Genomic DNA, 13,596 nt, shown 5'->3' with positions numbered 1-13,596 from the left:
TGACCATAGGTGAGAGTAGGAACACTTCATGACCATAGGTGAGAGTAGGAACTAGTGGTGTCAAAAAATATCGATATGAATCGATAATCGATTTTAACATTAACGATGCGACTACATCGATGCACGTGTGTCTGGATCGGTCAAAATAGCGTCTGCATCGGACGTTGGTTCGATCCTAAAGCTGCGAATCGATATAATTCAACTAACTGCGGGAAAAACACAGATGTACAAGCCCAAAGCGCTGTGCATTGCGACGGGTAGATAGCTTGTAGATCTGCTACTTCCAGCGCAGGGCGGGCGCATGCTTATGATGACGCTCTATGCATCAGCAGCCAGCAACAACAGACGAGCACTATAGCAGCATAAACCACTCGTTGTCAGACGGAATACACACGCAGATACGAGTCACGACACAGCATTATTGCACATCTGTGCTTTGCCTTTCATCCACGCTTCTATAGCCTTTTACATTTCATTTCCCATCCACGGGCACAAGCAACGTGATATCAACAGCTTCCACCCGATCTGGATGGTCGTGTTGTTTCTGACGAGGGTAGCAACTTTAGCATGGGAGCTAACATTAGTTTAACTCTGGTCCATATCGTTAGAAGGAGTCCTCCTTAATAACTCTATGGTCCATTCGTTCCCCAACCCTCACACTCGATGCTGCGTTTACACGGGCAGACACAAAGACGAATGGGAATATCATTTGGAGCAGGCCGAGCAGCTACTGTACACGTCTGTTTGCATCGACAGTATGACTGTATCGTTGCGTCTGGTTTCACTGTCCACAGCAGGCAGACCTGTCAAAAGAAAACAATGCACTTCCCAAAGCTCAGAGATATCATATCTCAGATATGCCACCACCTATAAATTCAAACCCAGAATGTCTTTCCCCAGCTATCTCATTCCACTTTCATTTATTTTATTCCATAGTCTTAGTTTTTCTCTTATAAAGTTGTTTTTATTAGTTTTCCAATGTTCCCCTTGAAAAGCGTCTAAGTACTCAGAGAAGCATTATATAAATAATAATATTATCACTATTATTATTACTACTTTTTTAATTGCCTATTCATTCATTGATTCACTCGTATCCAAATCCATTTGAAAAAAAAGCTCACTGATCAGGTCAAATAGGCCTATTGATATGCGATTAAAATGTGATTAATTGAGATTAATTAATCACAAATCCTCCAATTAATTAGATGTTTTTTTTAAGTCCCAACCCTATTCTTTATAGATCTAGCTTCAAATTAAAAATCTAAAAGAGGTTAAATGTGTCAGATCGCACCGTATCGTATCGAATCGCATCGAATCGCATCGAATCGCCTCAAATTCCACAAAATCGAAATCGCATCGAATTCCACCGAATCGAATCGAATTCGAATCGTTCTGTGTATAAATGTATCGTCTCTGAATCGCATCGTAGCCCATGCATATCGATACGTATCGAATCGTCTTGTAAAGGAGAGATGCACACCCCTAGTAGGAACACTTCATGACCATAGGTGAGAGTAGGAACACTTCATGACCATAGGTTAGAGTAGGAACACTTCATGACCATAGGTGAGAGTAGGAACACTTCATGACCATAGGTGAGAGTAGGAACACTTCATGACCATAGGTGAGAGTAGGAACACTTCATGATCATAGGTGAGAGTAGGAACAAAGATTGCTCGGTTAGACAGAGAGCTTTGCCTTCTGGCTCAACTCTCTTTTCGTCACAACAGTGTGGTTGCAACACTGCCCCTACAGGGTGCCAAGTGAAACATGTAGAAAGTGAAATATGTATGTTATAATTCTGTGAAGTTGCCCAAACAAAGTAAAAAAATAACATTGGTTTCTATTCAACGACCCTAGGGGAATTTTTGACAGCTGCTGAAAGTTAAGGTACCATCAACCACCAAAATAAGGCTTGGTAAGAAATGTATTCCCAGATTTGACATTATTATGATAATATTCCCTGACTATAGGCTAGTAAGCCTTCCATAATGTAAAGGATTTACTAGAGGTCCCAGTTCTAAATTAAATTTCATGGCCATATATAGTGTGATAGAGAGAGTAGCAATTAGAATTGCCATAGTTGGACCTGTGAGGTAAGGAGCTGGGTTACACACCTGCATTCCCAAGCCTGCTATTCCGACGCACTGCCATTCCGACTCGCCTTATTAGCATTACTAACCCTGTCTGTCCCTAACCCTAACCGCACACGGAAGCCACCTAGTCTAGTTGTATAAAACCATCTAGTTTTATGTATATGATGTATTGCAGTGGCGGAAACTCCGTGGGTTCAGAGGCGCGATTGAACCCCCTGGCATTTTGGCAAAGGCGCGACTGAACCCACTGCATTTTGGCAAAATATATCTATATGCACTGCAGTAAATTATGCACCCACTGACTGTCCACTGAAATTCCCCCTCCCCAGTGGTCATGTTGTCATGCACGTAGTCTGCACATACCTTTACGAGGGGTTCAAGATAGGTGTTGGGCCGCCGCGCATGCCGCATTCAAATGCTAATAAGGTGGCTTTTGTTCGAAAAAACAAAACTCGTTTTTTTTCCACCGCTGGGGGGGGGGGGGGGGCGCTGCTTGAACCCCCTGCCGTTATAAGAACTTTCCGCCTCTGATGTATTGCCATGTTTTTTGTTCTTGCTTAATGTAAGTTGCTCTGGATTAGGACCGTCTGCTAAATGCCTAAATTATCAATTGTAAAATTGTTGTCGGAATGGCGGTGCATCAGAATGCCAACGCCATGTCCATGAGGTGAGGACCATCAGCTTATTATTATTTTTTCATATTCAACTCTTTGTCTTTGGTTTTAACGTGAGACATGTGTTGTGTACTTATTACGTTCTAAAATTCATATTGTGTGTTTTCCGCACATTGAACGAGCCATGTTTAACATTAACAGGCAATTGAAAGGCAGCCAATCTCAAGAGCACCATGGAGATATCTTCTTCAGGTAAAACGCAAACAAAAGCCATGACGTTGGAAGTGGAACGTGTGTGTGGAGCATGTCTGTGTGATCATAATCAGCAGGGACAGTAATATGCCAAGTGTAGCAGAGTGACTCACAACCTCAGCCTGATGGCCTAAAAGTCTAATATCTCCCGCGAATCACAGGGATATGCCTTTGGATTAGTAGTTAAGATGTTGGCTTTCCACGCGGGAGACCCGGGTACGAATCTCGGGCTTTACATAAGCTGATGAATATTATCTTTAACTGTCCCCGCCAGCGCCTCCAGCTGGTTGTTTTTTAATACTAGTTTATACTATTTTTTATCCAGTGTTATCATAATATATGTTATGCCCAGTCACTGCACACGAGATGTTCATTTTTTTTTACTGTGAGTAAGTTAGACATGCGAGTAGTTTTTACTAGCCTGGCTTTGGCCAGACTGATAACATGGATTCACTCACGCACGCTTCCTCCCCCGGTATCAGTCTGGACTTCGTCCCATAGGCAGCTTGAAAAGTGGGCGTGAGTGGTTTCCTTGACAGACACTCATCCAGCCAATCAGCGTTAACAAAAAGCTGATAGTCATCACAGTGTGCTAGTCTGCTTAAATATAGAACAACAAGGTCTGTTTAGTTTTTTTGTTTCTACTTTCTACTTGTAAAACTGTGACATGACAAAGATGATTGTGATTATTTGGCGTCTCTTTGCGTCGAGGGCAGCCGTTGTCTTGAAAGTACCGCAGCGTGTATTCTACGTCACACACATGGACCAATCAATCAGAAGCTGCTTTTCACTGTTGTACGAACAGCAGTCACTGATTGGCCCCCCGATTATTTTCTGATTTCTCCACCTTCCGCATACTCTCTGCCAATTGGCCGAAGACACGTTATGTTTTCTGGCCAAAGCCAGGCTAACTTTGTACACCACTGGACGTTATGTTTTCTGGCCAAAGCCAGGCTAACTTTGTACACCACTGGTGAGGTGACCACAAGCGAGACTTGACAAAGGGACGGTTCAGTTGGACTTGGGCCACAACGTCACAAAGACAGAACACCAAAGAACTCCTCACTAAATGCAGCATAATGCAATGAGAACGGTACAGTACACACCGAGTAAAAACAGAGCAAGTACTCCCCTGTAACAAAACACCACTGTGCGTAGCATCACCAAAGTAGTCATCAACGAAGAATTGACGTTGTTGTTCTCGTCGGTATCCAGAGAACTCACCAGTTTACCAACTCGCCGCGATTTGGTGCATTTTTGTTTTACTTTACCTTCATTTAAATTGCATTGAATTGAGAGAGAGGGGATAGTTGTTTAGAGTTAACACTAGAGAAAGTGCTAAAAGTTTAAACACCAAAGTACCGAAACAATGTAATTCATTAGTAAACAATATCCTGAATTGGTAGGCCTACTTATCATTGGTATTCACATACTCACCTTTTTATCATCATCTAGCTGACTTTAATTGCACAAAATAATTTGATCACTTTGGAAATTAACGATAACATCTGTGGGGTTGACAATTACTACACTGATGAAGACAGCATGTTAGCAGAACGATGAAGACTTTGATGAAGAATGTTCAACTTGGTAAACTGGCGAGTTCTCCGGTATCCGTTCTCGTCTGTGCATTTGGTGTGTATACTCTTGGATTACCTATTATTCTGGAGGATCAAACATATGTGTAACTCGTAGGACACGGAAAACCAAATGAGGGCAGAATTAGAGCAAAGAAAGTGGGAATGTAATGCTAGTACTTTAGGGATGTTTTTGTAAGGAATAAAATACTAGTCATGTGCGGAGATATTAATAGATTATTCAAGGAATTTTGTTTGGATGCCTGTTGTGGCCCTAGTTAGTAGATTATTTATTTGGATTATTCGTAGCGGTCAGTGTCATTCAATTCTGTGTATATTTAGGTTGTTTATTTCAATATTTGTCATATATGCACTGGGCAATGTTTACAATGTATTTTATTATTATATATATATACTTTTATTTTTTTTCAATGTTCACTGCCGAAAATACAATTATTGTATTGTAATAATTGTTAATCACTATATTTACATGACAATCAATCTTCAACAAACATCTGGTGATCAGCCCTACACACCATGGGCACACGCATGCACAAGCACTCACACGTGCGTTCCTGCAGCCTGCCATGGTGTGTTGCAAGACCTTTCCTTCTTGCCCCTCTATGTTCCAGAATGATTCCATAAAATCCAACAAAGACAGGCTTGAAAACCGACCCTTGTTTTCACAATGTCTTCAGGGAGGGAGGGAGAGAGAGGGAGAGAGAGAGAGAGAGAGAGAGAGAGAGAGAGAGAGAGTCCAAGAAAGGTGGGACAGAAAGGGAGAATATCCAGAGACTCTAAACATTAGCAAGACATTAACTGAGCATGTTTAAGATGACAAACACAAAAAGCTTGATTATCTTGATTATTTACAGCCGTCTCTCCGACACTGGGCCTGCTGGTTATTCATGGCCATGCTGAATGGGACGTCCAGGAACGCCACATTCCAGCATGGAGGCCATGTGTGTGGAACACAAAGCACGTCCTGGTACACCTTGAGGGGTATCTGCGATTGGATGACAGCTTCAGTGAATTTATGGCATCACCGATGGAGCTTATATCAGGTTTTGGTGATTGAAAAACGTTCTAACTTCTGATCTGACCTCTGCAAAAACAGTAGGAGCAAAAACAACGAGAGTGTGAAGACTATTATTTCAATGCAAAAACAGTGGGATATTTAAAGGCAGCCTAGCAAAGTGTGTATACTATACAGTAAGTGTTTTTGTTCAGTTTGGAAGTCAAAACCTCAAAAATACGTAAAGTAAGTAAAGTTAAAGGAGGCACACGGCTGTCTTTGTGACGAAATTGCATTTTAACAACAGGCAGCTGGAAGAGCATCACTATCATGTTAACAGAACGTTAAAAAAAACCCTCGCCAGAATAGCCACTAAGCAGTGTTGTTTTGGCAGCAAATTTCTATTTTAGTCTAGTCATAGTCTTTGGAATGAAACTTCATTTAGTTTTTAGTCATATTTTAGTCACCTGGAATGAATGTTTTAGTCGACTAAATATCATAAGATTTTAGTAGACTAAATCTACAGTTGATTTAGTCGACTAAAAATGTATTTTGGAAGGCCTTGATGCCGTCGTAATGACTTGCTGAAAATAGCAGATCTACAAGCTCACAACGTTGTGAGCTTGTAGATCTGCTATTTTCAGCATGCAACCAAGTGTAAAATCCCTTCCTAACATTTTAGTCTAGTTTTAATTTGTTGACGAAATTGTCAATATATTTAGTCTTATAGTTTTAGTCATCATAGCTTAGTTTTTATTTTGTTTCCACTTAGTTTGTCAGTGAAAAAAAGGTAGTCGACGAAAAAAATTCGTCATAGTTTTAGTCGACAAAATCAACACTGCCACTATAAGCTAGTGTCGCTAGTACTCGCTACTAATGGTAGAGAAACGCGTACGTAACACATTGCATCTCATTCTCTTGTCACAGCCCATTTGTGGCTTTACCAACAGTCAAATGGGAACCACATCAAGGGCCAGTCACACAAAGCAATGTGTTTTATGAGCCTCAGCTGGAGGAAACACCCCAGAGTGATGACAACAAGCGTTAGCCGAGCTACGACCACAAAACTAATAAAGCTGCACTGGCTAACGTCACAGAGGCAAAACTGTCTCACACAAGTGAAACAACCTCCTAGCTCGCAGTCAGTGTCGTTAAACAAAATGTTAGAAGGTTAGTGAGTGCACGTGTCCGACACCAATTAAGCCATTTAGACCCGAGGACGATTCTAAAAAGAAGTATTCTAAATCCTAACAGTTTTCTTTCTATATCAGTGGTTCTCAACCTTTTTCATGTCAAGGAATGTTGTTCCAGGCAGGCACCCCCTGCCTGGAACCAGGATTTTGGTTAATAACCTTCACTTTGAAAGAGCGAACGAGCAAAGATTTGCGCCACATTTTCACGATTTAAAAAAAAAAGCAAATCTACAAGCTTGTAGCGCGGCACGTGGTGCCGCGCTATGAGCTTGTAGATCTGCTATTCTTTTCAATAGCTGAAGTGTAACATAATGCTTAAAAGCACCAAAAGGGGTTCCCGACCCCATCCAGAATGGGTTAATAATACAAATAATCAGTGGATCCTATATTGGGAAGTGAAAATGATTCATAGTAGTAATAGTTTGTTTTTAACGGAATGAGAAATGGACAGTACACAACATTCCTTCAATTTTTATTTAGACAGTGTAAATAATGGGCCGTGAAGAAAAGCGGAGATACAGGAGACAACACTCTGGTCAGAAACTAGGTCAGTGGTTCTCAACCAGTGGTCCCAGGGACCACCAGTGGTCCTTGAGGGGGTTCCAGGTGGACCCCAGCTAAATGATGGAGGTTGGGTAAACCAAATGAAACCTTACAGATCTATGGAGAGTTGGCAATATTGGCCTTATAGATCTTTAACTCTTGAGAGCGTAAAATGAAACCAAAGAAGTCTACACAATTAAGAGAATGAATTGTAGAAGAATTGTTATTTTGATCAACGATTGTCTGTTATCTCTCCTATATGGTACCAACATCCACAAATGGTGGTCTGTGGCTCAAATTCTGAATAAATAATGGCCCTTGGTATGAAAAGGGTACTTTTCACCAGTGATCTAGGCCAGCTGGGGTACATGTGGAACCACTATTGCCCCCATGTAAGTTGTTTGCCTCGTTTATGAAAAAACCTAGAATCTCAAAATTCCAAACATATTTGCATTTATGTGGGCAGACTGGACACTTTGAGAGAAACAATTTTCATGTCTCTCTGACGCATGCAAAGTTGCAAACGTTCAATAGAGGTGAATACCACAGGGGTTAAAAATCCACATTATTCCCATGGCATTGGACAGTTTAATCAACTATGAACATAGTTTGAAACCAAAGACACTGTTCCATCGATAACGCACAAACGAGTGTTTGAATAGGATACCATTCAGTGTTGTTTGACGACTAAAACTAAGACGAAAAATGTTCGTCGACTACCTTTTTCCACTGAGGAAAACTAAATGGAAACTACATGAAAACTAAGCTACGATGACTAAAACTAAGACTGACAATTTCGTCAACAAATAAAAACTAGACTAAAATGTTAGGAAGGGACTAGTGGACAAGAGATCCAGTATAAGTCATTTTACAATTAGTTGCATGCTGAAAATAGCAGATCTACAAGCTCACAACTTGTGGGCTTGTAGATCGGCTATTTTCAGCAAGTATAAAAACAGTCATTACGACAGCATCAAGGCACCGCCAAAATACATTTTAGTCAACTAAATCAACTGTAGATTTAGTCGACTAAAATCTTATTATGTTTAGTCGACTAAAACTAGACTAACACTAAAACATTCCAGGTGACTAAAATGTGACTAAAACTAAATTAAAACTATTCAAGAGAATATGACTAAAACTAAAATCAAAATCTGCTGCCAAAAACAACACTGATAACATTATTGTATATTAGAAATTAAAGAATTAAACGCGTGTAAAGAAGAGGGATGTGGTGTGGCAAGCACCATAATAACATCATGGTTGTAATAGCATGCATTGATTTTTACACCTAACGTATGTATGAGGTAAACAGATCTTTCTGAAAGAATTATAGCATAGAATAGACATGTAACGGATAAAATTTGTAAATGTCAGATTAGGAGTCAGATTAGGAGGATTAAATTATAATAATGCCCAACTGTTATATTCAAACCATTTGTGTCAGGATGATGGCCTAGAAGGTGCTACATTGATAAAGAATGCCTTATGGTCAACTAGCCAACTGCCACAATGAGACCAAATGTTTCATATTCCCAGACAATATTCTAAACATTTTTGTCAACATTTGACTTTCCAAATAGCAGGCAACAAGTTTCAGCCATTTAATCCATGTACTAGTGTTTAGGGAAACAATACAACAAAGAACCAAACACATTGATATCTTATTATCGTGAAATGCTGTCAGATCTTTCATGCTCATTTTTGCCGTTTATAACACCCATTGCCCGGAGGGACTATGCTGGAAATGCTAGTTGGATGCCTACTCTTCAATATTAAAAAAAGCGGAATATAATGTACAAAATATATGTAAACTAGATACCAAAGCGCTTTACATTACATTACATGCACGCACACATTCATACACTGATGGCGGAGGAAACGATGCAAGGCACCAACCTGCACATTAGGGGTTCAGACTAGAGTCTTGCTCAAGGACACTTCGACACCAACTCTGGGGGAGTCTGGGATCGAACTGGGAATCTCGCGGTTCCCATCCGGCCGCTCTACCGGCCGAGCTACTCTTGAGCCACTGCCTCCCCGACATGACTTGACTTGAAGTACAATTGCTATGGAAATGGTAAACGGTCTCTGCTAGATGCTTTGATGTCGACTGTCCAGTTATGGAATGTTGCAGAACAACAGCTTTGGAGATTCTGTTGCAACTTGCAAGTGGTTGAATGCAGGTTTGAACTCACCTTGTTGCAAATCTCTGATCTGATCTGAACTAACCCAACCTTCCCTTTCTCACTTTAAAAAAAAGACTGTACTGGTGATAATGAATGAATGTAGACTTTACTCAACAAACCGAGCTTGCCTGCGGAAAAGTGAAATCCACTGAAATTCCTCTTTAGGACTGGCTTAAATTAACATGTGAAATGACATTAAAGACCGCTCTCAAACAATAAAACCCACATCACTCCCTGTGTCATTTCAAACTTTAAAAGCGGGGCACACCCTGTCACAATATTTATCCTTGGCCATCATGTGCTGCCTCGACCTGAACCTCAACAACTCATGTGATAATCACTGCCAGGTTACCAGTGTGGAAAGTATTTTCGAGTAGGGATGCACCCAATGGGAAATTCTTGGCCGAAAACGAATACCGAATATAGGAAACAGTTGGCCCGAAAACCGAAAAATAGTGCCCCAAAGTTATTAGTGCAGCCTCGCCCGGCAGCCGGCGAGTTCTCCACAGGCCCGAAGATTAAGGCCCGGCCCTACCTGGGCCCTCATCAAACCCTGTACACTCAAGAGAAGGTCCCCGCAACCACCCTTAGATATACTGTATGGAGCTCACCTGTTCTGACACTCCATATGTTGATCTGACCTCCTCAAACCCTGTACACTCAAGACACGCTCCTTATATGGCCAGTACAGAATTCATTCCTTGTTGATCTGACCACCCATGCCAAAGTGCCAGCGCTCGCCCAGCAGTCTGCCGTCAACGAGCCGGATGCGTGAATGTGACCTCTCGTTTACAACCAGTTTTTGTACCATTGCTGTCATGGCTGAAACTTTGTTGTAGAGCTACATGATAATGGCAAAAGACATGATTACATTTTGATCACGTCATCACAACAAAACAGTATGTTACGAAAGGTAACCCCGGTTCTTTGGCTATTCAGTTTCGTCTCTAAAATCAACCAAAACGAATACCACCGAATATGCATTTCTTTCAAAAGGCGATTGAACGAAACGGATAGAACGGGCGTGGTGGGTGTGTGCGCAGTTCAAGATAGCAGTGTTTTTGACAACTCTAGCTAGCAGCCCAATGCTAATGTGAGTAGCATTAAGACTTGATCAATCAAAAGTACTATAAAAGACCAATTGCCGAAGATCTCCACCAATGGCGCTAAGCGTAGTACCGGTATTTATTAATTGCCGCAGATCTTCGGCAATGGAGTTAAATGTGTTAACTAAGTATGTACTTAGTTACTTTACACCACTGCCCATCTGCAGCATAAGCTACTATACCGTACCGTCACTTCACAGCAAAGACACTGGAAAGGCCTATAATAAATTCCAAGGTGTCCAATGCGTGTTCTTGTCATAATCAGAGAACCGTTATGACACTTTGGCTAGGGACGTTTTATGTTTATAGGAAAGTTACCTGTACCTACATATAGTAGCCTACCTATAGAAAACTCATCCCCTTGTGGCGTGTATGCAGTTGTTTGTGAAAACTAACCAACTATACATGGACAGCTTGTGTTGCTCCGTTGTTCATGTGACATGCAGGCAGCTAAGTTGACGTTTTAAGACTACTAATTTAACTACAAACGAGGAAGGATGCTATATTGGGGAAATAAAGCCATATGTACAATAAAATAAGTACACTATGGCATAGTGTACAATAAAAGAAGTGCAAAATACAGTGGCCCTGCAACAACAACAATACAAGTGAGCCTCTGTCTAGTCGAAGTCAGACTGAGGCCTTGGCAGAGCTCAATCTACATTCTTTAATTCAATTGACAAGCAACACCGGCTGATATGTGCAACCGGTTTTGCCGACTTGCTAACGGGGGCGTTTGAAAACAAAGGCGGATTGCTGTGGTTGGCTACAACAGAAATGTGCAATTCATGAATACATGGGGTGAGGGGTTCACCAATTAATCTTTTGTTATCTCTAGACTAAATTAAATTAATGTATTAATCATCACGTTGCACAATATCCCCCTGATTCGAGTGATTTTGATCGGGATCGCAATTCGCACCTCTATTCGCAAAAAAAGAGGGGAAAGGTAACGGAATCTAAACCGTTGGCCAGCAGCAATTACTTTAAAGGACCTTTCTTTTATCTATTTGCTTTGCTGATAACAATGTTGCGCCTTCACCCCCTGCGCCCACTCACTGGCAACACAAGTATCCTCTCTGCTCTCTGCCTTATTCCTGCTCATATTCTGTGAATTTCTGTCAAATTATATTTTCCCTCCAGATGAGATGAGAGAGACCCCGGGACTGTCTGGGGTGCCTTCTCTTTCCCCCAGGTAGATTGAGGTGGATATACAGTAGAATAGATAGTGCACTGTATGAGATCAACATACGCTTCCAGTTCCAGTAGAGCTAATGCGCTGTACAGTACAGCACCATGTCTGCAGGGATCCTTAATAAAAGGCCTCTCAGACAGACAGTCAGTCGCCCCCCTTAACTCCCACAAAAATAAAACACATTCCCAACGCAACTCATAATCTCTGCATTGTTACAGGTTCTCTCTTTCTCTGGCCTGGTGGATGTAATGGCAGTGCAGAGGAATTAATAACACATCTGCGTCAAATAATGTGACACGTTCCCGTTTCCTTTTAGCAACACGGGTGGCTATACACACACTCCGTATTAGGATTTATAAATTACAACCACACTGACTGACAGAAACCTGTGTTAAGGAGGATACAGATACAAACATGGCACTTCAACCTCTGCTGCGTATAGTAAAGCTAAGCTAGATGTTCAACTTGATATTGGTCAAAAATCCTGTAAACGAATCAGTAATCTGTAACGAAATGTTATCGTCGCAAAAGATCCTGAATGGCTCGACTGTTTTAATGGGGGGGAATAGGTGCTTGACATATGCTAATGCAAACTGTCATTACGCGATGTGTTGCACACACGCGCGCACATACACAAACACACACCAGTTGGGCCGTACGTTTGCCCTACAAACACACTATAGGATTAGTATACAAACAGCTGTTTTCAACGCTAAACTGTGCGTCCCCCTTCTGGAGGAATACCACTGCGTAGGGAAGACAGACAGACAGACAGACAGACAGACAGACAGAAAGAAAAGAGAGTGGCAGAGAGAGAGAGCACAAATATGTATTTGTAGGGCCTACACTGTTTTATCTTGATTGTTTTGTTTCCACTTTTTGCTTTGGCAATGTAAACGTACCGCAGGTATTGTTTTCTCATGCCAATAAAGCTCCTTTGAATTGAATTGAATTCGTAATTTTGAATTGAAGAGAGAGAGAGAAAGAAGAGGGGGGGGGCAGAGAGAGAGATAGGTGCAAAGAGAGAGAGAGAGAGAGAGATCTCAAGCATAATCCAAGGATGGCAACCAAAAGCTAGTCTTCTTGTAAGAGGTCTGCCCTCTCCTCCTCTCTCTCTCTCTCTCCTGTGTGTGTTTGTGTCATCCATGGAGCTGGACAGACTGCTCTCTTACCTTCTCTCGCCTTGAGGAGAACCGTGTTGGCCACGATATTTTCTATCTCCATTGTCAGAAAAATGTGGAATCCGAGCAGCAGCGATACATTTCACTCGGCGGCGGAAATAGAGGATTTTACACAACTATAGTTGCCAACGACGTCGGTGAATATATCCAAGAAGAAGGCGCGCTGCTTCTAGGTGGTGAAATACACTGCACGGGCGCATAGTAATATTTCAATAGTGGTCGTCGTTCAACTCCATTGCTGGGTGTTTTTTCTTCTTCAGAAAAGGCAAACCCTATGTGTGGAAGCTATAATATGACTACGAAGAGCTTGTTAGCATTCACAGCCTGCCTCCCCTTTCCTTTCCTTACAGCCCTGCTTCAGTGCTTCCTTCCTGCTTCGGCTCGGCTGGCTCGCGCCCTCCTCCTCCTCCTCTCCTGGCACCGCCTCCTCCCCCCCCCCCCCCCCCCCCCCCCCCCCCCCCCTCCCCCTCCTCCCCCCCCTCCCCCCCCTCCCCCTCCTCCCCCTCCACCCCCCCCGTCCGCACAACGAACGAACGAAGTGCCACAGTGTTGCCAGAGTTTGCGAGAGAAATAAGTATAGCCAGGTCTATGAAAGCTTTTTCTTTTTTTTATTCTCTTTTTATTGGGTTTTTTAC

General features: G+C 42.0%; 1 protein-coding gene across 2 annotated transcripts in view; it reads right to left on the bottom strand.

The window, feature by feature from the left end:
* Nucleotides 1-13,323, bottom strand: part of grk4 (G protein-coupled receptor kinase 4) — an 89,720-nt gene extending 76,397 nt beyond the window's left edge. For both annotated transcript variants that reach the window (XM_080759779.1, XM_080759778.1), the window contains exon 1: nucleotides 12,953-13,323. In XM_080759779.1, coding sequence (XP_080615905.1) covers nucleotides 12,953-13,004 — 52 coding nt within the window. In that variant the 5' untranslated portion in view covers nucleotides 13,005-13,323. The remainder of the gene's footprint in view (nucleotides 1-12,952) is intronic.
* Between the last annotated feature and the right edge of the window lie 273 nt (nucleotides 13,324-13,596).

This window comes from Protomyctophum bolini (assembly GCF_963924005.1).
Source record: "Protomyctophum bolini genome assembly, chromosome: 3".
NCBI classification, from domain to species: Eukaryota; Metazoa; Chordata; class Actinopteri; order Myctophiformes; family Myctophidae; genus Protomyctophum; species Protomyctophum bolini.
Note: the sequence above shows the minus strand (reverse complement) of the source record. Positions and strands in the feature narration are given on the sequence as shown.